This window comes from Pteronotus mesoamericanus, unplaced genomic scaffold, assembly GCF_021234165.1.
Source record: "Pteronotus mesoamericanus isolate MK-2021 breed Mesoamerican mustached bat unplaced genomic scaffold, CSHL_Meso_final contig_24, whole genome shotgun sequence".
In the NCBI taxonomy this organism is placed as follows: Eukaryota; Metazoa; Chordata; class Mammalia; order Chiroptera; family Mormoopidae; genus Pteronotus; species Pteronotus mesoamericanus.
Window position 1 is genome coordinate 7,190,807 of NW_026555100.1, and position 26,195 is coordinate 7,217,001.

Here is a 26,195-nt window from a genome sequence, read left to right on the forward strand (position 1 = left end):
GCTCCAGGGGGACTGGGCCTGCACAGGGTCACCTAGTAATAACAGGGTCACCCTTCCTCTGTTGTAAACTTTCCTGCCCCAGAAGCGAAGGCTGAGAGCTCTCAGAGAGCTTCTAACTTGGATCAGGGCACCCAGAATCCCTGGCTACCCTTGAGTCTCACTACCATGATTCCTGGCCCAGATGGACTCTGGGCTGTCCTCTGACCTTCAGCCGGGGGGTCGCCTGTGAGCTCAAGATCCCTAATGGAACAGCAAAGCTCCTTGGAAGCTTCAGCCACGTGGGGGTAAAACTGATACAATGGCTGTGCCCTCCCTCTCTTCCAATTCCTGGCCCTAGCCACTGTCGCCTCCACCCCTCCATTTAGGAGATCACTTACTTATTCATCAGTTTTCCTATTCAGACAAGAGTGCATTAAATACCTTCTTCATGGCCAGTTTTGTGCCAGGGACTCCGGAGCATTAAGGAGAAGCCCTCGTCCCCAAAAGCTCATGGTTTAGCTCAGAAGGGCTGACGAGTTCAGATGAGATCGACTGGTTGGTAACCCCAGGCCTGGTGTGAGAGCTAGAGGGGAGCAGGTATAAAGACTGGAGAGGGGACCCTCGGGGGAAGTTCAGAGCGCTTTGTGAAGGGGAAGGACTTGCGTTGAGCCCTGAAGGGTGAGGAGAATTTGGGGGAAAGGAGAGAGACATCACCAGTGCTGCCAGCATGTGGAGTGGGGTGCAAGAGTCGGGCACTAGAGGTGGCGGTGTGTGCAAGTGCCCCACAGACGTCCAGGCACAGGGAGCGAGATGGGGCAGAGTGGAAAGGGAAGTTGGGGCCTGGGGGAAAGGGGCACTGATGATTTTCTACGGGACATGCTGCCGGATGTTGTGCATACCCCTGTGTGTCCTAGCATGGGGACGTGCTGAGCCTGCCGTGTACTCCGGCACCCGTGTCACCTCTGTGTGAGATGTGCATGTGCACAAGGGCGTTGCAGGCTCTGGAATCTACAGTCAAGTCTGCTCCAAAGTTAGATTTTTTTCATTCATTCATTCTACAACTGGGAGCACCTACCACATACCAGGCCTTCGGCTGGGCTGGAGGATGCAAGGTACAAGCCCCTGGCCCCAGACAACTCAAAGGCTGGTGGGTAAGAGCAGACACAATCCATGACGATTATGCTAAGTTACACATAGATATACTTCTCAGTCTGTGCAACAATACTAATCCCCTGCAAAGAGGAATGGGGAGAGTAGTAAAGGCTTTAAAGTGGAGAGCGGGTGGAGCTGACTGGCTGGGACACTGGCTGGCTCCCCTATGAGGCAAGTCAGCGGAAGCCCCTCCCGCGGGTCCTTGGAAGCAGTGCCCCCTATGGCCTCCTGGGGGCGCTGTGGGGCGGGGGTGTGAGCAGGCGGCTCTCCGGCGCTAGTTGCTTTCACTCGCTGGCTCTCCAGCACTTCTCACTTCACTCACGCGCTGGGAGGGTTCCTACCCTGCCGCGTGTGTCAGCTCCCTGCTACCAAGCCTTCCCTCTGCGAGTCCACAGCTCCGCTTCTGCCCCAGACGCGCTGTGCCTGGCCCGAAGGTGACATGGGCTTTCCCCCAGTCCCAGAGGCCAGCGGCCAGCGCTGGGGACCTGTGCTCCTCGCTCTCTTCTTGGCTGCCTCCCAAGGTAAGTTCGACGGATCCTGGGCACTGGGGCAGAGCATGGGGAGAACACAGCGGGCGGGGTGGGGGTGGGGTTCGCAGGCCGGATGGGGCCCCCTGGGAGCTCCCTTCAGCCCGCTGTGCCGCTGTGCCGCCCACCCCGCGGCGGCGAGACTGCTACGACCGACCAACCGCTTGGAAGGGGGCAGCAGCATCTCTGCCAAGTGCCCTGGCTGCGGGGTGGGCACATCGCTGCGCTGTAACAGCTGCCCAAGCAGCTGCCTATCCAACCCTTTCCTCCCCTGCCCCGAGAGCCCAGGGTCAGAGTAGTTTCTGCTGAACAGCAGGTGGACAGTGTGAGGACCGCCCCAGTGCGTTCTAGTGGAAGCCACTGGCTTTTTCCTTTTTAATGATTTTATTTATTTCTACAAAGGAGAAGGGAGGGAGAAAGAGAGGAAGAGAAACATCAATTGGCTGTGTCTTGCATGTCCCCCGCCCCCTCATCTGGAGACCTGGCCTGCACCCCGGGCATGTGCTCTGAGTAGAATCGAACCAGCGACCTTTTGGTTTGCGGGATGACGCCCAAGCCAGTGAGCCAGGGCACCCTGGCTTTTGACACTTGTGGCATTTCCCAGCCCCTCCTGGCTCAGGGTTCCAGAATCTCAGGGTGCAGGGGGTGTGGTACTCTCAGCCTATGCCCTGTCCTCTGGTGACACTCCTGCTTCAGCCCTGCTGGCTGCTGGTGCACTCCCAGATGTGGGCGCCCACCTTGTCCTTATCCTGAGGGTGTGATGGCTGAGAGTTGAGTGATCAGCTGATTCCTGGCATCCTAGGGAAGCTGAGCTCAGAGACCCATGTGGGGCACTGGCGATAATGTGGGACATCTTCCCAGTTTGGCCTTGACTGCCTTCTGGGTCTTGGGATAACTTATGGCATCTTTCTGGCCTCGGTTTCCTCAGCTCAAGCATAGAAGCCCTACACAAGGAGGTGCCACTTTCCTCTTTCAAAGTGCATAGTGTTACAACTCCAGGTGATATCCTGGCTAGAACACAGGAGCTCCTGGAAGGAGGGCTGAGGTCCTAGTAGCCACAGCCTGGTCTCTGGTTCTTGCCTTCCCAGAACTGAAGAGACTGGATCTCCAGGGGAAAGGGGGCTGGCAGGCAGCCTGTGGAACTGAACTTTATGGGGAAGGGCCAGGGAAAGTGTGAGTCATGCAAGGATTCAGAGGGAGGCAGGAGGGAGGTGGGGAGCTTGGCATGGAGACCCAGTGGGTGGGTCCGAAGAAGAGAAACAAGCGGGTGCCTGCAGGCAGCATGATATCTCAGTGCTTAGATTCTGGCCTGGGCTTCTGATAAGGAAGAGGGAGCCCACAGACAGAGCTAACTGAGCTCAAGCCTGGATACTCCATCCTGGGGAGAGAGCTGCGGAGGGCGGCAGTCTTGGCCTCAAAGCTGTGGCTCGAGTCAGGACATGGCTTCCAGAAGGGGCAGGGGACAGTAGCGGGCAGGGAGGAGCTCTCTGCTCCACCTGCCCTGCCCCTTCCTCTCCAAGTGATCCTGAGAGGCCCTTCTGTTTTCCTGCCCCTCTCCTGCCCTCCCCTGGCTGGGCTCTTCTCTCTTCAGCAGCTCTCATTTGGAAAACTGGGTTCTAGAGCGCTAGGGTTTAGGGACCCAGCTTGCAGAGCAGCCAGGAGCAGAGAAGCTCAGAGCCCCTCGCTCCATGTTGTCTACACAGCCAGGAGCCTGCCCCATGAGAGGCTTTGGTTACTCAAGCAGCTTGGTACTCCATCTCTTCCTGGGCCCAGCTCAGGGAGATAATTAGGGCTCAAAGCAGCTTTCCACAAAAAGGAGCCTCTTAGTTTGAAACTACTCTGAGACTCAGCATTCTTAACTGTATTATGGGCACACTCATGAATATCCACCCCACTGCCTAGTATAGTACACAAGGGAGATACCAGATGGGAGGCCTGTTTGCAGGTGTGGTCAGGAGCTTCTGTGAGTTGAAAAGACCTGCTTGCCAGCCAGCTAAGGTGCTAGGTTGCCCTGGGCAGGATTGTTCAAGTGAAAGCCTTTATGTCTGGGAAGGTCAGATGGAGGTAGCCTGTTCTCTAGCTCTGCAGCTGGGCCATCGCCCAGGAGAACGGTGGTGGTGAGTGTGGTGCTCAGGGGTCTAGGAAAAGCTGAAGATATGCCTTTCTGGCTCATGATGACAAGGGGAGAGGGAGGCCCCGAGGGAGCCAAGACCCAGCAGACCCAAAAAGTGTCTGAGCCTCTCCTTTCCCACAAACATTCCTAGGACCCATGGAAGTTGTTGTTCTTGTCATGTCCTCAGAGGCTGACCTTGGAGTCCCACACTTTGGGACTGGCACATGGAAGTACGCTGGAGCCAGGGAGGGGAGACGCCACCTTCCTCTTCAAAGTAAACAGAGCTGAAAGGCCTTGTTGAGTAACCCCATGACACAAGCCTCTGATGTGGCAATGGTCAACTCTTAGGAAATCTACAACCCCTGCTCAGGGGCTGTGGGCAGTAAGCAATAGCCTTCAGGCCAGCCCATGGTCATGAGGGAACATCTACCCAGTGCCAGGGGCATCCAGCAATACGGCGGAGTCCGGCGCTGAGCTGGGCTGGTGGCTCCTGTTTCTGCCCAAGCAGGGCAAAAGCTCCCTGCTGGGGCCTGACCTCCCTGGGAGTGGTGGGGTGCACCTGCTGGGAAGCCGAAAGAGGCTACCTCCCTGTGGGCCTAATGGCAGTGACCCCTTCAACCAGCACTGACAGCCCCACATACTGAGCTTGAAGCCCCAGGTTTTAGGCCAAGTATTCATCCAGGAGCAGTCTGGTCTCATCAGGGGAGGGTGAGTGGGGATTGGCAATGAGGCTTCCGAGGGACCCTTCGGTCTCCTTAGCTGCACAGGCACGCCCAATGGCACCCTGTGTGGGAGGGAGCAGCCAAGCAAGGGCCCTGGAGTATGTACCCTGCATGCCAGGGCTTCCATTACTGCCCTGCTACTTAACAGCTTGGCTTTGGGAGTCAGGCAGACTGAGGTTCAAATTCCAAATACTCTGTGACTTTGGACAAGTTACTCAGCATCTCTAAGCAAGTTCCCTCGTCTCTCAATTGGGGGTGATGAGAATACCTCCTTCAGAGGGCTGCTGTTCCAATTCAGTGAACAGACACTTAATACAGTGCCTGGCACCTGGTGAATTCTGTGTGGTAGGATGCTGTTTCTTGGCTTCTGGAGGCTACGTGCCATTGGCTCCCTGCTGCCTCCTGGGCCATGTGGAGTGGCCAGGGCCTGGTTTCACTGGGACTGGACTCTCTAGAATCCTGGAGGCCTACAGGATGCACAGGCTGGGTCTAGCTGCCTATAGCACCTGCTGGTGCCTCACCTCCATGCCTGTGTGTGCCCAGGATTGAACCTGCCACCTTTTGGTGTATGGGACAACAGTCCAACCCACTGAGCCGCTGGCCAGGGCAGAGATGGGGACTTTTCAACATCAAGGCAAGTGAAGCTCAGGGTTTGCCTGACTCACTGGGGTCTTTCTGGCAACTGATCTTCATATTCGTCCTATTTGCTTTGGCTGACCATCCCCACAGAGAAGGTCAGTGGCCACCATCAGGCCCATCAGTAATTCAGTGATTACCAATCAAGCAAGCCCACTCCCTTAACCTTCCTACAAAGACCTCATTCCCCATGGAGACATGGAGTCAAGTCCTGCCTTTGCTGCTCACTCATTGCGGGACCATGAGCACACATTCCCCCTTGATGTGAGCCACGGGCAGGCCGTGCGACGTGGTCTCAGCGAGGCTGCCCACTGCCTCCTGAGGGGTAGTTCTGGATAGTGCTTCCTGGGCTTCAGTCACTTGTTCATCGCCTTTGGGATTTCTGCAGTGTCTGCCTACCATCAAAATACTTATCTTTTTCTTTAAATCTATTCATTCTTTTACTAATGTAAATAGATTTTAAAAGGAAACTTTATATCACTGCTGTAAATGGGAAGTCAGTATCACTTGCCATAAATAGAATGAAATTATAAAAATATATAAATAGGAAGACCAAATAAGGGTAAATTCTAGTAAGAAACTATAGCCTGGGGAAGGCTCCAAGCCCGAAACCTGCTCTCCTTTGCAAAACACAAAAACAAAACAAACCCAAAAGCCAAACCAAAACTAAAGCTTAGTAAATGACAGATGTTTTGAAGACATAGTGTCATCAAACTGGGACTTTGTTTTTGATGTAGTCAGGACTGAAAGAGAATTGAAAAGGGAATAACCTTCTCTCTATGTGATTCAATGTATTTAATGCTGTAAAATTAAAACTACCTGTGCTGTAAATGCTGTCAGCTCCTCTCCATCAGCACAGAAGCAGACTCACCACTGTAAGGAGCATTAGCTGGTGGCAGGGGACAGGTCAGCTCTCTGGGAGGAAGGGAAAGAGGCCGGCACAGATTCAGAGGGCCTCTCTGGGCTTCTTCCAGGCCTGCATTCTCCCGCCCCTGTTGCCTTCCCCAATTAGATACAGCAGGCCCCAGCAAGACCTCTCCTACTCTAGGCCCAGCTAGCCACCCCAATAACCGCAGGGGGAGAGGGGGCTTGCACCCTCACTGGCAGGGGCCTAAGCAAGCTAGGTGCTCATGGGTCAGGCCCCTGTACATGTGCAGCAAGGAGGTGGGGCTTCTAGTCACTCTAGAGGGTAGTCCATGGTACCACACCTCCGGAGCCAGACTACCTGGGTTCAAATCTTGGCACCTCCACTTACTTGTCATGAGATTCTGTGTAAGTTACTTAAGTTCTCTCTGGTTCAGTTTCCTCATCTGTAAAATGGAGATGATAACAGTACCTACCTCACAGAGAGGGAGGATTAAATCAGAAAATCCATGTAAAAGTGATTAGAATGATGTCCAACACAGAGTAAGCACCAGCTACTTCTGCCCCGCTGAGCCTCCATCATTGCGGGTAGGGCACAGAAAGACCTGAACCTGAACCTTAGGAAGTCTTCACAGCACAAGATCTTGAGGGTAGCTGGCTGGAGCAGGGAGTGTGGGCTGCATACAGTCCTCCTCAGGGAGGGCCTGGGGAGCGGGGAAGCGGCCGCTGGCAGGGCCTCAGGCCAGAAGCCTGGGCCCTCCCTGGGGAGGCGTGCTGGCCTGCAGCCTCCAGCCCCGGATGCATGGATGCTTTCCCAAGGTGCTGGAAGTGCCGCTTCCTCCAATAGAGCCTGGCTTCCCCTTCCCGGACTCCTTGGTCCGATGTGAATGGACACTTCCTGCGGGGGCAGGTATCAATAAACACATCTGAGATGCCTTTTGTCCTCGTGGCCACAGAGCCCCAGGGGCGGACCTGCTGGCTTCAAGCCCTCAGCCCCTCTCCCAGGGGCACATCCTGGAGCTTAGTGCTGGCAGACCCAGTCCTGATTGGTTCTTGCCTCTGTTTCCCTCTGTGTGCTGCATCTTGATAAAGAAGGAACCTGGCCCTTCCCTAAACCCTTCATGGAACATCCTGGGGGACGAGGCCTGCCAGGGGGCTGCAGACCAGGTCCATGTCTGTTTGGGGCCTAGTCTGAGGGGGAGGACCTGGCCTACTGCCTCTCTACAGGGCCAGCAACAACAGATGATCAGGAACTGTTTACTTACAAGCCCCAGCAGCTGGAAAGAGTGCAGCTGTTTGGGTGGGGCCTCCAGTCCAACCAGTTAAGATAGGGACCCACCTCCAAAGACTGGGACGTTGCCTTAGCAACTGCTAGCTAAGCTTACACACCATCAGGGAAAATACACAAGCCTGTCCACACCCACACACCCCCAATCTTGTGCACGCCCACGGAGTTTCACGTGGCCCCTGTTGGGTGGAAAGAGATGAAGGTCACGAAAACTAGCTTCCCGAGACGAAGCTAGACAAGAGGTGTTTTGCCCTGTGCTGAACAGAATTTTCTACCAGGGGCAGAGCACACCTGTGGCTGAGGGTCCCAGAGTCAGAAATGGGCAGAAGCAGAACTAAATTCTGAGTGGATGTCTCTTCTGGAACACTGTACTCCCATGGCCTCTCTGCCTCGGGCCTGGCTCAGGTTAGGACCTTGGTAAAAATCTGTGGAATGCAAGAATGATGTTGTCAGTTTTGGCTTGAGGCGGAGCAAGGACGGCTGTGTGGAAAGCAGTCAAGTCAGTTCGAGGTCAATTCACTCTAAGTAGCTGGAGGACGAGGTGTCCGCCCTGTGCACTGGAAGGGCGGGGGCTCATCCCGTCTGCAGTCTGCCGTGTCCAAGCTTTGGGCCTCAGCTCAGCCACATAGGCCTGTGTGGCCTCGGGCAAATAGCTTGAAATCCTCTGAGTCCGTTTCCTCATCTTTAAAAGGAGGTGCTGTGAGAATTAAATGAGATGAGTGTAAAGGGCTCAGCAAGTCCTAACACAGAAGAAGTTCTCAAAAGCACCTGTGGTCTGCTTTGTGGCCAGTGCCTTGCTGGGTCTCTGCCCTGAGGAAGGACAGCCCTTCCCTCCTGCTGCAGGGTTTCAGAGCTGGAGGGACTTGGGGAATCTTCTCAAGAGAAGAGGAAGAAAGGGAGACCCAGAGAAGGATGGGACGGGCCCAAGGGCACACAGTTGAGGCATGGCTAATTGGGGACAGGGGCTCAGGGATCTGACTGCCCAGACCAAGAGTTTCATGCTGTGACCTGGAGTTTTCCAGGTGTGCAGCACTTTTCCTCCAGGTGCTTTTGCCTTCTTACCCAGTGGCAGGTAGGGGCCTGGGCTCCAAGGGCAGCGCAGGGACTGCATGGCTCCCGCCTGGGCGCAGGCGCGGGCCCCGGGTCCTTTTCCTGTCCTGTATTCTCTCCGCCACCCTGGAGCCAGGGGGCTTCCTCCCCGCTCACTCTCCCGGCCTCTGACAATGACCCAGGTGTTCAAAAGGATCTGCTTCTGACAATAAGCAGCATCCTCCCGCTCAATAATTGTAATTCCAGCTGGAATTATACACACATGTGTGTGTATATATTCCCCGACAACTCATGGGCAGCTGTGGATGGCATGGGGCATGGGCACTATTTTCCCTAACACCGTGCTCTTGAATGTCCTCCCAAGAACAGGCTGCCCTGGACCTTGATCTGGCTGGAGTCTCAGACCCAAAAGTGAGATGTTTTCTCTCCCCACCAGGGCAAAATCCTGTGGACACTTGGCTCACTCCTATCTGGCTGTTTTGTTGAAATGGAATAGTCTCTTCTGCTCCCCAAAACCTGAATCCTAGCTTCTCGTTTTTTTTCTAAAAGGGGAAGAGGCTCTTCTGGGGTATGTGAGGGGCTGGGGATTGAGCAATGCCCCTCCTCCCATTGTCTCTGAACCCCAGTTCTCTCTTTGCCCTCCTGTGGGTTTTTAAGAAAACTGCCTCCAGGGCTGAAAAGCCCCACCCACCGCTGTCTTGGCAGTTCTGTGACTATTCACACCTTCACCCCCTGCTTGAACCCTGAGAGCTCTGGGCCTGATGCACTGGAGGTCCTGCTGTTTGCTGCCACCCCGCCCTGCCCCGCCCCGCGCTAGCCCCACCTTGCCACCATTTCAGCCCCGCCCCATCCACGCTTCTGTTCCCTTCGCAGTCCCCACTAGGCTCAGCCTGTGCTCCACTTCTTGTGTCCACTTCTACTCTGCCTGCCTCCTGCCACCCCTTCAGCTGTGTGGCCCCACATCTGCAGAGCCAGCCCTCCCGAGAGCCCCCAGGGTGTGTGAGCTCCTGCAAATGCTGGGGATCTGGATTCAGCTCCCAGCCTTGGGTAGTTATGGGGCTGGAGATGACGTTGGGAAAATGGATCACGGGGCACCAGCTGGGAGAGGTGCTGGTAGGAGATGCCACGTGGCCTGTGGCCTGTGGGGGCTGGTGGGGGGGCACAGGATGGAGATAACTTCAGAGTCCACTCTGTGGGTGTGTTTTTTGTTGTCACTCTTCCTGAGAGCACTGGGGAAGGTCCTTTCCCTAGCCACTCCCCACCTCCAGTTACACAGGCCACAACCAGAGCCGGAGGTTACCCCTCCCCCTGGCGCGGCCCGTGAAGGGGAGTCCAGGTCATCAGGGGCACAGTGACTGTCACAGTGGGGTGTCTGGGGCTCCTCTTCCATCAGGTCTGCTGAAGAGGTAAGAGTAATGGGTTGGCAGCTGGAGACTTGGTCAGTGCCGGCTCTGCCAGGTTTCTGCTGGGGACCGTGGGTGGATCATCTCCTCTCTGAGCTTGAGGGTCACATCGGTAAGGTGATGGGTTTGTCAGTCCCTCGCTGTATAGCCCAAGGGGGCCACACTCATGGACCACAAACTCCAATGTCCACGCGACCAAGCGAATATGGTGAGAGAGTGAAGCAGGCCAGGTACAAATACTAGGGAGTAGTGAGAACTGCGGCAAACTGGGATACCAACCCACCATCTAAATGGGAGGCTGCTACTCAGCTCTCGCTGATAATCATCCTGTAGGAAAGCTGGTTTTATGTTAATTTCCGGATTTTCAAAGAGAAGCAAAAGGTCTGAATTTTCATAAAATTCCTGGTTTTTAAATGTTGACATTCTCAAAGAAATGTAAAAAACTTTGAGGGTCAAATAAAATATGTGTGAAGGCAAGATATGGCCCGTGGGCTGCCAGTTTCTGAACCTTTTCTTTTTTTTCTCCCAATGTAGTGTCTAATTGTCAGAATTTAATTCTGGCTCCTGTACTTATTTACTGTGTGATCTTCAGTGAGTTACTTAACATTTCTGTGCCTCAGTTTTCCTATCAGTGAAACAGGAAAAAACCCAACATTCATCTTATAGGATTGTTGGAGATGCCCATAAAGCACTTAGCATGGCACACAATACATTCTATTTCTTCCTCTAGTTCTAACGAGACCTTGCTTTATCGGAAGCTCCCATTCTACAGATTCTGAGTTTATACCCTCTGGAACTTCAGGCAAACTACTGTCCCTTTCTGTCCCTCTCTATTTCTGCCTGAAAAGGAGGCCAGCATTTTGCCAAAGGAGTTCTGAAATCTCTGCTCACCTTAGCAATGACTTTCTTTAAGTCTGGGGCTCCTAGACATGGCTTCCTCTCACTTGTGGGTGGTGGCTGGGAGGCTCTAGTGTGTTCTGTCTTCTTTACCTTCTGGGGCCTAAACTCCATCCTTGCAGACATATCCTTTGGGGCCATGGCTTTGTGGCCTCCACACACTCTGCTTTAACTATGCAGGGCTCCAAGATTGGATCACAGGCTGTTATCAGTCTTTCACACCTCAGTGGGAAAGACTTTGAAGCTGGTTTATACATTCTATTCTGCAGAACTATTTTTCACTCCTAGGAACTGTTTCTTCAATTGCTGAAATGAATTAGAGACCCCTCTAGCTTCCATGAATCAAGCATCAACTCCTAGCAAGGCACTTTGAGAGCTCTTCATGTAAATTATGTGAAATTCTTTTCTTTTTTTAGAGGGGAAGGGAGGGAGAAAGAAAGGGAGAGAAACATCGATAGGTTGCCTCTCACGCACTCGTAAGGGGACCTGGCCTGAGACCCAGGCATGTGTCCTGACCAGAAACCAAACCAGCGACCTTTTAGTTCGCAGGCCAGCACTCAATCCACTGAGCCACACCAGCCAGGGAGATTATGCATAATTCTTGCCTCAACTCCAGCAGGTAGATGTTTTCATTTTTTATTTTAAAATGAGGAGTCCAAGGTTCAGAGTTTAAGTAACTCTTAGTTATTGGACTCTAGTGCAGGCTGGTCCAATTCCGAAGCCTCCCTCCTGACTGGGCAAGGCTTTCAGATCTGCAGGTGAGTCCCAGGCTCTGAAGGCATGGGAGGAGCCTCTGAAGGAAGTGATGTTTTCTTGGGTTCAGGCAATGGCAACGCAAAGGACATACCTGTTTGTATTCTGTACGTATTTCCAAACTCTCCTTCCTTGTCTGCCTGACCTATAACTGCCCCTGGGATGCCAATTAAAATATCACCAACATATAATAACCATGACTTTCCTCTCTATGTCTGCAGAAGGCATTAGAGCTCAGCTCATATCTTGTGTTCTCATCTTTTCCCTCCTTCAGCCCCTTCACAAGCGTGTGTTACTGTGGGTAATAGTTTCTCGTTGCACACATGAGGGCTCACGCAGCTGGACAGAGGAGCCAGGACTCCAGCCCTGGCATTGCTTTCAAGGGCCAGTGCTTTTAAGAGTCAACACAGTTGAACGCTGAAGGGTCAGGGGTAAGGTAAAGAAGACCAGGGACTGCATCATTGGCTTACTGAAAACAAAATGAACTAAAAAATATTTCTGCGAAGGCTGGGTGACAGGCAGGTGCATGAATGAGATGGCCTTTTATACATTCCTGGTCTCTGTCCCTGAGACACCTTGGGTTTTCCTGTCTCCCACCACGCTGGCCCAGGGCAGCCTCTCTGCTTGCTGAAACCCTATCTGTCCATCAACCTCAAGGCCCTCCTTCCCTCAAGAAGTCTTCTGAACATCCCTAGGAAGGCTACGTCCTCTTTCCTACAAGTGCCCTGAGGTTGGCACCAGCTTGCCCTTTAGCCAGTGGGGTTACTTTGTTGCAAATGCAGGCCTTGTCTGCCCACCTAGGTCATAAGCTCCCAAGGGGAGGTCACATGTTCAGCATGCAGATGAGATGCAGCATCTGGCACAGGCCTTGCACACATAGGAGCCCCATTAGTACTCAATGATGAGGAGGTGGGACGGCATGCTAGGCCCAGCAGGGGGAAGGTCAAAGGTATTGATGGCCCCCAGAAAACTGGTCCAGGACAAAGGGCGGCTATTCCCAAACAGCCTTTCTGCTTCCTACCCTGCTTCCCACCCAACCGTGCTGGGCATGGAGGCTAGAAGTGCCAGGGACCAGCCATGGGCAGAGCTACAGTGCCTGCAGCGGGGTGGGAGGGCAGGGGAGCTGGAGCCAGGGAGCATGCTCTACCCGGGAGATGGACACACGCTGGCTGGGCTCTGTCTGCCACCTGCCTGGAGTCTCTCCTACTCCTTACTCCTTGGCCAGTGGCCAGCATCCCTGGGGCGGGGGCACTCCCTAGCTGGGCAAGCTCCGTGGCTCCTCCCACAGAGTCTTTGATGGAGCTGGGCTCATGAATGAACAAAGGCTCAGGGAGGCCAGCTGACTTGCTCAGGGCCCGCAGCTAGGGAACTCCCATCTTTGGAGCCCCAGGCCAAGCAAGGTTCTTCTCCACTCTGCAGGCACTGAGAGCGGCTCTGGCTCAAGCAGGTGACAGGTTCTTATTTCTCTGGGCAGGTCTGGTGACAGCCTTCAAGGTGGCCACGCCATATTCCTTGTATGTGTGTCCTGAGGGGCAGAACGTCACCCTCACCTGCAGAATCTTGAGCTCCACGGCCAAAGCACATGACGTCACCTTCTATAAGACATGGTTCCGCAGCTCACGAGGCGAGGTGCAGGTCTGTTCTGAACGGCGGCCTATCCGCAACCTCACGTTCCAGAATCTTCACCTGCACCACAGTAGCCACCAGACCGCCAACACCAGCCATGATCTGGCCAGGCACCATGGTTTAGAGTCGATCTCTGACCACCATGGCAACTTCTCCATCACCATGCTTAACCTAACCCTACTGGACAGCGGCCTCTACTGCTGCCTCGTAGTGGAGATCAAGCACCACCACTCGGAGCAGAGGGTCCATGGTGCCATGGAGCTGCAGGTGCAGAGAGGTGAGGACTTCTTATACGGACATCCTAGGGGTGGTGTCCCTGTGGGGATGGTATGTGTGCCCATCTGGAGGGGTAAGCAAAGAGTGTGACTGTGGGGGTGTGGCGCTGTGCCTGCTGGGGTGACTGTGTGTAATACTGTGCTGAAGGGCATGTGATTCTATATGGGTGGCAGGGGCAGCCTGGGGAGTATAAGTGCCTCTCTCTTGTCAGCTGGGTATGATGGAGAGGGAGGATATATGTGGCTCTGTGACAGGGGGACTTTTTAGTGGAAGAATGTGTATGAACCTGGGCTGGGAGTGTGACCGCTCATGTACCACAACCTGGGGTGTGAGTTTGTGAATGGTCGAAGGGCTATTGGGGATCTGGATATGTGAGCGTCTTTCCCCAGGCGAGAGGCAGTGGACTGGCCAGAGGTGTGGGCATGGGCAGGCATCCCCACGCTTCTGGGGTGGCGTGAGAGTGGGCGGGGCATGCTCCGTACAGGGAGAATATGCCTCTCTAGGAAAAGAAAAAGAGAATGTGTGTGTGTGTGTGTGCGCGCGCGCGCGCACGCAGTTTCCACCTGGGCCAATGCTGCCAAGTGGACAGCAGCCTGAGTAGCTGTGACAGGAGAAGGGCACACCAGCCTGAACAAGGCTTGCTGGCTTCCTGGGCCTGACACCCACCTAACAACCCTCCTCTTTGCTCCCACAGGTGACGAAGCACCATCCAAGTGCATCGCATACCCAGCCTCCCCCAGGGAGAGTGAAAGTAAGGGACCATCCTCTTGCCCCTTCTGGGTTTTCTGTTCTCCTCTGTCCTCCTGGGCTCAGGTCCCATCCTAAACTCTGACCTGATCACCCCAAGACCAATGGAACTCCCATTCCTTCTCCTCTGCTTTTGTTTCCTTCTTCACCTGAGCCTTTGGGTTACAGCCCCCAGAAGCCCGCTCCCCTCCCAAGGCCCAAACTTGAGAGGCCAGACTCCCAGACTCCCTGCTCCAGAGTCCCTGGGTGGGGCCTGTACCCTGGCAATGACCTTTGGCCAAGTGCCCCCATGACAGGTACTGGGTGCCACAGGCTGCTGAGCTTGTTTTCAGAGGGCTCCCCTCCTGCCCACCAGCCTTTTGCCACATGGGAAGGTTGGAGGGCTATGGGGGGTGCTCTTGGCTTGGATTCAACTATTTAAAATTTCCTTGTTTTGTGCATGGGGGAGGGAGGAGGGAGAGGCTCAAGAAAGGGAATTATCTCTCCTGCAGCTCCTACTATGCGCCAGGCCCTGTACTAAATCCTTCCAATTATTGGCATCTCTGTGGATTCTCATAAGAGCACTGTGAAGCAGCCCTCACCGTCTTCACTTACCTCCTTGGAAAAGGAGGCCCAGAGAGGTGGCTTGACTTGCCCAAATGTGCATAACCACTAAGGGCAGCACAGCTGGGACTGTGCTCACTTTGCCTTCTTCCCACCTCAGGGGGATGCGCAGGGCAGTGGGTTAACAGCGCCCTGGTGCTTTCCTAGGGAGGGGCCCTATGGGGGAAGGGGGCACTGCTCTAGGGGGCGCCTGGACACCCGGAAGACCAGTGTGGACCAGCCCCTGTCCAGGCCCTGGAGATACAAAAGGAGAGACCTCCTTTCTGCCCTCCAGGAGAACATGTACAAAGACTGCGGCAGGGATGGGCGCAGCTCAGTTACAGCCTCAGCTAAACTCCAGCTCAAAGCCTGCCGTGACTTCCTACTCAAACTACTCTTTTCTTTTTTTCTTTTTGGAACCAAAAGAAAAAAAAAGAAAAGAGTAGCCAGGAACAAAATTAGAACATGCCCATTGATCTGAGACAGGCCAACATGGACTGAAAAACTCTTTGGTTCAAGCCCCTCTCCCTGCACACCGCAGAGCTCACATGTCACTTGACACCAAGCCACTACCGTCCTCACTTCCTCCACCAGCGACTCCCTCGTGAGACTGGAAAGGGGCCTCTCTGAGTGGCTCCTTTCTTCCTACACAGCAGCCTTGAGACTGAATGCAGACACGCGTGTGTGCCGGACGGGGTGAGCCGCACCTGGCGGGACACAGGAGCATTCACTTCCCCATCGCTCCTTCCACTCTGAGCAACCTTCCTGCCCAACTTCTTTTTCCAGGCGCGCCTGCAGAACCCCCTTAGAGACAGTCACTTCCGCCGCTTTCCCCATTTCACAGATGGGGAAATTGAAGTGCAGGCAGGTGAAGGGACATGTTCCCAGTCTCTCAGACCCAGAGACACGAGGAGATGCCAGAAGCCTGATTCTCAGACTGCAAACCCTGCCTGAGTGCTGGGCTGCCCTCCCTACACTCAACACTGATTTTACGATATTAATTGTATGAGTTAAGTCTTGGGGACAGAGACAAGAGATGCCAAGGGGGACAAGACTAGAGAAAGCAGGTGCAAAATGGAGAGCGAGCTGAAATTGGGTTCATTTTTTTCTGATCTAGACTCTAGAGAAGCAGCTGCTAGAGTGAAGGGATCAGAAGTCAGTTGGGAAATAGGAGACCTGCTGATAAGAGCCAGAGGGCGAGGCAGAACCTTGAACTTGACTGCCAAAAGTGGGTCAGGCTTCCTTTGCTGGGCAGCTCTGCTCTCAGGCTTTCACATCACCTTCCTCTCTAGTCTACGGGGATGTGCAGCCTCATCCTGGCCCGTTTCTCTCAGTTTCTGTCCAGAGTGAGCTGGCTCCCTGAGGGCCAGAGGGATGTATTTGCTCCTGTCCCAGCTGTAGAGGGCAGGAAGATGGCTTCAATGACCTCTGGAGTCCCCTTCCAATCCCCTTTGGGACTCTTGCTCCTGGAGATCTGGAGACTACAGTTGTGGTGTCTTGGCACTATGATGGCCATTGTCTCAGATAAGAAGAAACCCAGCTATACTTTCGGGGGGGATGGGAGTGTTTGGACAGTGTATCCATTCTCTGGGCACTGAGGTACGGGGGAAAATGTGTCTCTTTCCTACTAACAAGGGGACAAATCAATGTTATCTAAGAAGGCGATTCAGGGTTCAAAAACTCAAAAGCCCACAAGGCCAGGGAGCTGGTGAATAAGAGAGAAGCGAGGGAGGGGCGGAGACCGTGGCTGCCAATCTGTAAGTGCAGTGCCAACTGCTGCGTGACAGGTAGGGAGGCCCAGGGTTGCCAGAGCACCTAGATTTTCAAGCAAAGTTAGAATTCCAGATTTTATGTGAATGTTCAGTTCAAAATGTGGAGTTCATTCTAGTGAAGGCAGTGTGGTGACGTGCTCAAGAGCACAAACCCTGAATCAGCCGAATTGCATAACCTCTCTGTGCCTCAGTTCTCTTATCTGTAAAACAGAGATGATTGTAATTGCACGTACTTTCCAGGTTGTTACAGGGCTAAAGTGAAGCTCTGTATGTAACGTGCTAAACACAATGCCTGGCACAGAGTAGGTACTGTGTTAAGTGCTGGATATTATTACTTCTAATGCAGAATTCTAGGCCTGGCTTCTGAAGTCAACTCACCCATTCCCCTGTGCCAAGGCAAGATGGCAAGTAGATGGCAGCAGGTAGCGGACACATCCTGTTTTCTATTGGTTGAGAAACATTCGTCTGGTGGTCCAGGTGCTCAGTGGGCCTCAGGGCTGGCCACGGGGTCCTGTCCTCCACTGCCACTTAACTTTGGAAAGATCCCAGGCCCTGCTCACAGCCAGCTTTGGTACCTGATCAGCTAATGATGCTTCCAGCCAAGAAACTCTGAGTTTTCCTCCTCTAATTGCAGCCCAGTCTCCTGATGTTATCCTTGGGAAGCAGAAGGGTGGTTTGTCTATGAAATCATCTGAAAGCCCGAGTCAGCCCGAGGTCAGGGGAAGTAACGAGAAAGGAGTGAGACTGAGGAAGTTGGTACCCCAGGAGTCCCAGATTGCTAGGGGGTTGTGGTTTCTCACCGACCCCCGGGAAGGGGGCTGGGTACGCCATCTTTCCTCCCCTAGAAGCAACCTCCCTCCCTACCCTTCAACAAAGCAGAATGTTTTGGTTTGCTTCTATCCAGCCCCCTCCCTGGAAAACCAGGCAGGGTATATATAGAGGAGGAACGCCCAAGTTCCTCCTCTATATATACCCAGGGGTACCCGCAGGCCCAGGATAAAGACCTCTGAGCAGGGCAACCTCCCCTCCCCACCCCCACCTCCTGCCCATCTCATCCCGCTCTCTGAGGACCTGCTGCAGTCCTGGGTGCTGGCCTGGCAGCTGCCTCTTGCCTGTGCCTGACCACCTTCCCAGGAAGAGCCTGGCTCTGGATAGCTACTAAGCAGGACACTCTCCCACCAGGCCCCTCACCCCTCCAAGTGCTAGCTCTGCTTGTGCGGACGGGTGGGGAGCTACAATGAGGCTAGACTCTGCAAAGGAGCCCATGGATTCAGAGAACAGTTGAATCCATAGAACTGACCTCAAACTCCCGCCCCTACTCCTACCCCACCTTTAGATCCCAGCCTTAACTCTGAGACCAGGTGATAAGCAAACCATGTGTGATCCCCTAGAGGGGCTGCAGGTGGGTTACCTTTGCCAGGGGACTGGAGTCAGGCAGGGAGATTGGGCCAACAGGGAGCCGGAATTAGTGAGCACCTGACTAACCTCATCAAAAGTCCTACCAGTCAGAGGAGACCTGCTTTGAACACCAGAAAAGAGAGCTTTGCAACCCGCTTCTCTGATAGTGCCACAATAAGGTTCTGTGGTGGGGTGTAGCAATACTCAAACGTCTGAATTACAGAACGTTTTTATTTTCAGTGTTCCATGTCAAAAATGCAGCCTGGCTAAGATCTGCAGTGGAGCCTGCTTTAACATAAAGTTGAATTTGCTTTGTAATTAGCATAGCCACTGTTCCTGCACCTGTGGGCGCTTATAAAGGTGACTGAAGAACAGCTTGTGATCTTCTGCGGTGTAAACCAACCCCTGAAAGCTTGTTTACACCATCGGGTTGTTTAGCAATACAATGAGACAATAACAGCCCTTATTCCAAGTAAGTAGTGCAAAGGCAACTTGAGACCACACCCCTTGCACCTTCCCAAAGCTCCCAGGGACCAAGTTGACACTATGACACGATATCCTGGCTCATCTTTTGGGAATGGCTAAAATTGGGAAGGAAATGCGTGTTGTGGTTCTGAGGGTGCGTCTGTTCCCAGTTAAACTCCTGGAGTCAGCAGACAGACTAAAATAAAGGAAGACTCCCACGCCCTTGGCGGGATCAAGAAGCGGTACCACCTCTTTGGAGGGAAATACAGCAATAGACAGAAAGAAAATGCACATATTCTTTGGCTCAACACTTTCACTGCTAGGAATCTATGTACAGGTATACTTGCCTGAGTGAGCAAAGATGCATACATAAGATGTTCACTGCTACATTATTGGCTATGTTGAGAAATGAAAGCAACCCGCAGGTCCGCCGTAGGAGGCTGTTTGAGTACGTTTTCGGTGGGCCACGTGCTAAAGCCCCAGGCACAAAGCAGTAGATCTCTGTGCCGAATACGGAGCACTGTCCAAGCTGTGCTGAGTGTGAAAAGCAAGTGTCACACAAAAAGCATAACACGCAGATGCTGTAGAGGCTGAGAACATATCTAAACCACACACAAGAAAACTGTGGACCCCGATTACTTCTTTGGAGGAAAAACCTTTAAAATATTTTTTAAACTTTAACTGTTTTTTGTAGTTTAGAAAGTTTAAAATTTTAAAATGTCGGACACGGATTCACATTTTTCTAGTTCTTGCCCGCTGACGGGAAGTATGAGATCTCTTCCTGAGGCTCTGCCCTGGAGCTAAGGGGTCTCTCAGGAGATAAGTGTGGCTCTTCATTAATTTATTTTTTATTGCGGTAATACGTAAAGTTGGCAATTTTAACCATTTTTAAGTCTATGACTCAGTGGCATTAATTACGCTCACAAGGTTGTGCAACCATCCACGCTATTTCCGAAAGTTTTTCATCACTTGGGCTCCATTTGACCTTGAACTCTGTGGCATGGGGTCTGGGAAGGGCCTGCTCTCCCTGCTCGGGAGCAGCCTGTGGCCCAGGGCAGCTGGGCTGTCCCCAGTGGCTGGCTGAACACCATTCTCTCTCTTCCCTGGAGCTGCCTCTGCTGTAAGCACCTGGCCTCATTCCTGTATCCTTTGGGCCCACTTGGGGAGAAGGCACGGGGCTCTCTTTGAAAGGGGGTCCCCAGAACTACCATGCCTCTGCAGGCCACTGAGGGTCCGGCCATGAGGACAGGGTAAAGGCGGTCCCTCGGCTGCCTGGCCCTCCCGCTCAGGGCTTCAGTTTCCCCCCAGAAGGAACAGTGGGAATGGGGCCTCACCCTGGCTGCCTTTCTGCCCCCTCAGGCATCACGGCTGCCGCCCTGGCTACGGGCGCCTGCATTGTGGGCATCCTCTGCCTTCCCCTCATCCTGCTCCTGGTCTACAAGCAAAGGCAGGTGACCTCCAACCGCCGTGAGTATCCCTACCTTCCTGGGATGGGTGTGGGCTGTGAGTGCCCTGCCCCAGCTGCCAGCTCGGACCCTGGGGTTAGCAAAAGCAAGGGGCAGGCACAAGCTACTGCAGGCCCAGCAAGGAGCTGTGCCCAGTGGTGGAGAGGAGGGGTCTCAGTTATGCCAGCTCTGGCTTGGCGCTCAATAAATATCTATTGATGAATGAGTAATCATATGGAGCAGTTCAAGTTGGTTTATAAAAATGCTGCCATTTGGAGATCCTTTGGGGACCTGATACAATGTATAGGTTGGATTTAAAAAAAAATTTTTTTTATTAGCATAGCAATCTTTGGGACCAAAATGGTCTTTGGATTATTATGACTGGGAGGGACCTTGAACATACTTAGTTCAACTCTTTCCTTTTACAGCTGAGAAACCTAAAATCTGCAGGATTAAATAATTAACCAAATGTAATTTAGCAGGTAGTAGAGCTGGGACTCAAACTCAGAGCTTTCAACTCATGCTTTTTCCAGGGAATATAATCCCACTGTATAATAAAAATGCTCATTAGCATGAGCGTTGTAGCCAACAACCCCCAACTGGCAAAGTTGCTGCGCCCAGTACCCTACCGCGCTTGTTATATACATTCTCTCACTTATTCCTCATTGTCCTCATTTTACAACTGAGCAAACTAAGGCACAGAGAGAGGTTAGGCAATGTGCTTTAAGGAAGTGCACAGCGATAAGGGGTGGAGCCAGGCTTCAAGTCAGGGTCACAAACACCTGTGCATGCTCCTCTGCGGGTGACAGTGTCCTTTGCCCTTCTTCTGACCCCACTCATAAGCCTTGGCTAGTCTGAGTCCTCCAGGAGCAGGAGAGTGGGGGTTCCCCTCCTCTTGTTCCTTGTGGCACCTCCCCCACCTCTTCCCCTCTGCTCTGCTGCAGAAGGTAACTGAGGGATAGTTGCTCTGACACCAGGTGGCTTTTGGCTCACACCTCACTTCCTTTGGCTGGACTGTAACAGCTTGAACCCCTCTCCCCTGGGGCCCAACATGGAGCTCCACAGTGGGTCACTTAGGGGCTGTGGCCACTTCTCTCTTACTCTCAGGACATCCATACCTCACAACGCCCACCACAACCTACCTACGAAATACCCTGAGGTTGGGGGTGGGGGCAGGTAATGTGGTTGGAGCAGAAAGAGGAAGCCAGGGGCTCAACCAGGAAGAGAAATCTCCGCAGCGCTGCCATCAGCTCCTGCTCCTCTGTGCAGCGTTTCTGCCAAGGTGGGTGAGGGACAAGGAGAGAGACATGCTCTGCTAGGCTCAACTCCACATACGGAGGCGACTTCTGTCCCCCTTACTTCAGGCTACAGTGCTACCTCCATCAGGGAACAGGAACTGGAAAGCATTCCAGGCAGAGGATGTTGGGGGGAGGCGCTGTTGTTCCTGCTTTTGTTACCTCACAGGGTCTGCAGAGGTTGATTTAATACTCTTGTCCACGTTCCAGGCTGGAGGAAGGAAAATCAGAGAGGGGACATCCCCAGGCCAGAGCACTGGGTGGGGGGGTGCGAGGGGTCCTGAGGATATGGGGACATTGGGGTCGGCCCCCAGTCTCTCCTACTCCACGCACTGGGACACCTCTGAGGACTTCCCAGGCAAAGGGACCAGGAAGGGACAGCTGAAGTGGATTCGGAAGAACCAGACTGAAAGAGGGAGCAGGTGGGCTCACTGGGCCAGTTGGGCCCGCACTGCCGCTGATGCTGAGCACCGCCTCTGAAACTCCAGACGAGCCCCGTTTCTGTGCAGGGCGGCCCCTTCATGGCATCTTATCCCTCAATTTAATATATGCAGTAACAGAAAGGTGTGAATAATTTATCTTTCAAAAGTATTTCTGAAGCCAATCCCTCCATCCCTTCAAAAAAAAAAAAAAAAGAAGAAGAAGAAGAAGAAGAAATGAGTTGTATGATTGAAGTCGTTAGAGACAGACACAAGAGATGCCAGAGGAGATGAGGCCAGAGATACCAGGTGCAAAATAGAGAGGGAGCAGCAATTTGGGTCATTTTTCTTGATCTAAACTCTGGAGAAGGAGCTGCTGGAATTAAGGGGACAGAAGTCACCTGGGAAATGGCAGGAGACTGGCCACAGGGCCGAAGCTGAGTGGCCCGCAGTCTAGTGCAGAGGGAGTGCTCAGGAGTGAGCTCCTCTCTGCGAAAAAAGGCAGAAAAAGGCTTGGGAGCCCTGAGGAGGGCAGTTTGCTGCCAGAACCAATGGGTGTGGAAACCTATCCACCACGGGGACGGAGGCTGGTTTCCCCAGCTCTACAGTGGGACCTCCCACCCTCACCCCAAAGGGTGGAGGAGGGATGAGTTGAGGGACCGTAGAGAACCCACATGAACCCTGACACACAGACGTCCCCACTAAACAGTAGTCATGATTCCAACACTGCAGAGATTTCGGGAACTTTTGTGCAACTTCTCTGTGTGCTCTGTTGTTGTGCCCCTCCCCCACCACCTGTTTCCCCATAGCGATCAGCAGCAAAACTCTGAGAAACGAGAAGGATCTGTGGGAGTGCATAGGAAGCTGTAAGAGAGAGGGAAGTTGGAGCCACTATATTTGGTTGGTGTCCAGTTTTGGGGGGTAGGGAACCCCATGAGTGGGGCAGGGTGGCAGCGCCCTGGGTGAGGAGCACAAAGTGGCGGGATGGCTGAGAAGCGCTGGGGTCTCAGGCCCCCAAAGAATCCTCCAAGAGATGTCACTGCCGAAGCCACCCTATTATGCAATGTGGGGGATGGGACAGAGAGGCCCAGAGAGGCCCTCTGAAGAGGAAGTGACCTTGCAACACTCACACCCAGAAATCACAGAGAAAGACCAGACCATGGCAAATGTCCAAATGGGAAATATCAAATCCAGGAGCCAGGACTTTGAGCAATACTAAAATCCTGAAGGTCTAGCACCACCGTAGGAGAAAGCATGGGCTGCCTTTGTTCTCCTGGTAACAAATGTTGTCGTACACACTTGTAAAATGCAGGCCGCGTTTCATTTGTCACTGGTCAAACGTGCCGCTCACTGAGGCCTCACCTGCTGGATTAGCTAACACACAGGGTACTGCCGTCTGGGCCTCCAGAGTGGACAGGTGTGGGATCCCGGGCTGAGCACAGCCCTGCCTGGGCTTGCTCCCGTTCCCTGAGGGGCATCTGGCAGCAGGGGCAGGGATGTTGTCTGGGGAAAGCCTTCCCTTTGTCACCAGCTTCTCTGCCTCTCTGTCCCTAGGTGCCCAGGAGCTGGTGCGGATGGACAGGTAAGGCAATGGAGACCTTCCCGAGAAAACATCCTGCAGCTGCCGCTGCCCTGACTCCAAGTTTGGCAGGCCTTCTCTCTTCTTGCCTCTGGGGGCTTGTGGCTCTGTGGGGCTGTGTCTACACCCAAGCTTGCAGAAGCTAATGTAGAAGGGGAGGGGCAACTTTCAGCCAGGGCAGACTGGCTCTCCCCACTTCCCCAGGATCCTTTCCCCTCTCTTCCCAGGTAACTGGTTATACCAGGACAGGGGTTGGAACACAGACATGGCCTCCCTGGTCCTCCCTGTGCCCCAGACCAGCTTGAGGAAGGAGATGTTTCTGTGCTTTAGGGCCCTGTTTAGCTGCTGAGCACAACTGGCCAGGAGAGCATCTGCCATCTGCCACTGAGGCCTAGACATCTTTGTGGTTGGCCATTCTCTCTACTATCCTTACCCAGAAGGCTGAGCTCCTATGCTGCTGGGATAAACCATGAATCCACCTTTGGGTCTTAGTGGTCAGTGGGCTGGGGTGGGGGAGGGGGAGGAAGCAGCTGAGCTGGGGCAGACACTGAAACATGCAAAGAGGCCAGCACACCTGGAGCTGTGGCCCCTCCCTGCAGGGCACTCCAAGGAGAAAGCTGTCAGGACACTGCCCACAGGGGCAGAAGCTGACTGGGCTCACAGTGGGGCAGGAGGTAGCAGGTGGAGTGAATGGGGAGGGTGTGCTGGCGCGCCCTGGGCAGAAGCCGGCATTGAAGCCTGGCATGGAGGGCATGCGCAGGAATGTGCCACACTCAGGAACTGGCCCTGGGACTTGCAGCACCAAACCCAGAGCTCCTCTGGATGTTTGAAAGAGGTGATTTTCAAGACAGGTCAAAGGAAGTCCTGCTAGTGATCCTGCCAGAACCTCAGAGTTAGAGGGGGTCTCTAGAGGTTGTCCTACTCCTCAGAGGGGACAGGGTAAGAAAAGAGCACTCCTCCCTTCAGCTCAAGGCCTGCCGTAGGGACATTCAATCCTAATGCCATTGACTCTATTGGCCAAAGAGAAAGTTGTCCCCAGATGTCCCCTGAGGCCAATATCTTGGAAGTGCTTCTGACCCAGGGCAGATGGTCAGACCACAGGGTGGAGCTGGGGTCAGGTGCCCTCAGCTCAGGGCAGGTGGGAGAGGCAGCCCACGGTCTTTTCTCTCTGGCCTGGATCCTCCTTCCCATTGGGAGGGGATGCTGAGGCCTGAAATGGGAAGGCAGGTGATGGGAAGGGAGCAGAGAAGGAGGACAGCGGGATGGGCAGAGGCCCCAAACCCGGGCAGCACAGTGACGCTCGGTTCTGATTCTCTAGCGGCAATGCTCAAGGAATTGACAACCCAGGCTATGAAGTTGCTCCTTCCACCCGTGGGATGCCTGAGGCCAAGCCCAGGCCCCCACTGACCTACGTGGCCCAGCGGCAGCTTTCTGAGTCCGGGCGGCACCTGCTGTCTGAGCCCAGCACTCCTCTGTCTCCACCGGGCCCCGGGGATGTCTTCTTCCCATCCCTAGGTGAGTGCTTCCCAACACTTGCGGCGTGATGGCCTGTGAGGTCATGACCTCCCCTCAACCTGCAGAGTATCAGCCTTACTCCCCACCCTCCTTGGGGGATCCTCACAGTCTCCTGGTTGGCTTTCTGGGGTGAAGGACAAAGGAGCCCCCCTATTCACTCAGCTTCTTTCTTTTGCAGACCCCGTTCCTGACTCCCCAAACTCTGAGGCCATCTAGACCAACTAGGGGCCAGTGGTCAGCTGTGGCTGGGCCCGGGGCAGGTGCATTTGGGCCAGGCTGGCCCTTAGTGGTCCCTTGGCCTTGGACCTGGTTTCCTCCCTTCTGCTCTGAGCCCAGACTCTTTGAGATACCCCTGATGGCCAGATTCTTAACCCCTCTGGATGCTACATGGCAAAAAGGAGAAGGCGTTGAAGCACTCAGCCCCTATCTCAAGAATGGTGGGGTGCTGGGGTCCCATCCCAGAGACCTGAAATTCACCAGCTACAGATGCCAAATGACCTACATCTGAAAAGCCCCGGAATTTCCAGCTCTGGGACAGCCTCTCTGGGACATGAGCCTTGGTACTCAACAAGACAGATGGGACAAGATGAACACTGAGCAGAACCGCGCACCCCTCTCTCCCCACCATGCTACCCTCCCGGGAATGAGACACAGGACCCGACGTGGAGAGATTTCTCCTCACTGCATTGGACTGGCTCCCAGCTCTCGCCTGAGGCTGTTCATCTGTTAGACTCACTCTTTGTATCCGTGGGGCTCTGGGGCTGGGCCTGCCTGCCCCGGGGCCATGGGAGCCTCCCCCAACTGCCTCCTACCAGTTACCTCTCCTTGAAGCTGCCAACAGGTTAAACACACGTGGGGCTCCTACTGCCTGCATACTGGTCTCCTGAGTTCACTGGCCAGATGCCCCAAAACGGGAAGTACACATTGGGGCACAGTGGCCCTTGTGAGCCAACTGGCATCTTGGGCAACAGAGGCCGGGCCAGAGGTTACACACCTGCCCCAGATGGAGGTGAGGGAGAGCCCAGGGGCCTGCTGGGAAGGTGAGTGGAGAGGGTTCCACTTCCCCTGCCTTCCCCATCACCCTCCTCCACTGCTCATTGTGGCCAATAGAGAGAGTGACGACATAATGTATTGTCCAAACTGTGACGCCTTTGAGACTGAAGAGGGGGTGCTATTGAAAAGTACAGGGGCAACAGGTGCAAACCCTGTGGATGGATTGTTAAAAGCTCGGTATCAATCCCTACTCTGCTTCTGAGGGAACCCCCTCTGCATTGTTCTTCCGTTCCACTCAGTCCACTGAGTGCTCGCGGCAGAGTGACCCTGGTAGGCGGGAGGAGCAGGACAGAGCCATAGAAGGGTTTGTGGCCACTCTGCTCTGCACCCTCTGTTCCCACCTCCTGCTTCAGGGCATAACTCAAGTTTGTTTTTACACATATGCAGGGAAGTCCTTTGTGGAATTTTTATTAAAGGGCTATAAAGCATGAGAACAGCTGGGGGTGTGTCTTTGTACACCCTGGAAACAGGGAACGTGGGGCCTCACAGGGGGAGGGGCAAGTGTGAGCTGGGTGAGAGCCCCGGGCACTGACTGCAGAGGGCCTAGCTTCGGCTGTAGCCAGCAGCCTACGCTGACTCTGCTGAGCTGGGCCTGGGTGTGGAAAGCCGGGACTTCAGGCAGGGATAAGGGTCCATCCA

At 53.9% G+C, this 26,195-nt stretch overlaps 2 protein-coding genes across 3 annotated transcripts in view; one reads left to right on the forward strand and one right to left on the reverse strand.

Annotated features, from left to right (window-relative positions):
* The window catches only part of CDH23 (cadherin related 23), a 363,213-nt gene that overhangs the window by 35,573 nt on the left and 301,445 nt on the right, over positions 1-26,195 (reverse strand). The window lies entirely within an intron of this gene.
* VSIR (V-set immunoregulatory receptor) lies at positions 1,437-25,990 on the forward strand. Its single transcript, XM_054572652.1, has 7 exons — positions 1,437-1,652; positions 12,859-13,287; positions 13,981-14,037; positions 19,610-19,717; positions 22,964-22,991; positions 24,307-24,503; positions 24,682-25,990. Exons 1-7 carry the CDS (start codon positions 1,571-1,573, stop codon positions 24,717-24,719), a joined length of 939 nt encoding a protein of 312 aa, XP_054428627.1. The 5' UTR covers positions 1,437-1,570; the 3' UTR covers positions 24,720-25,990.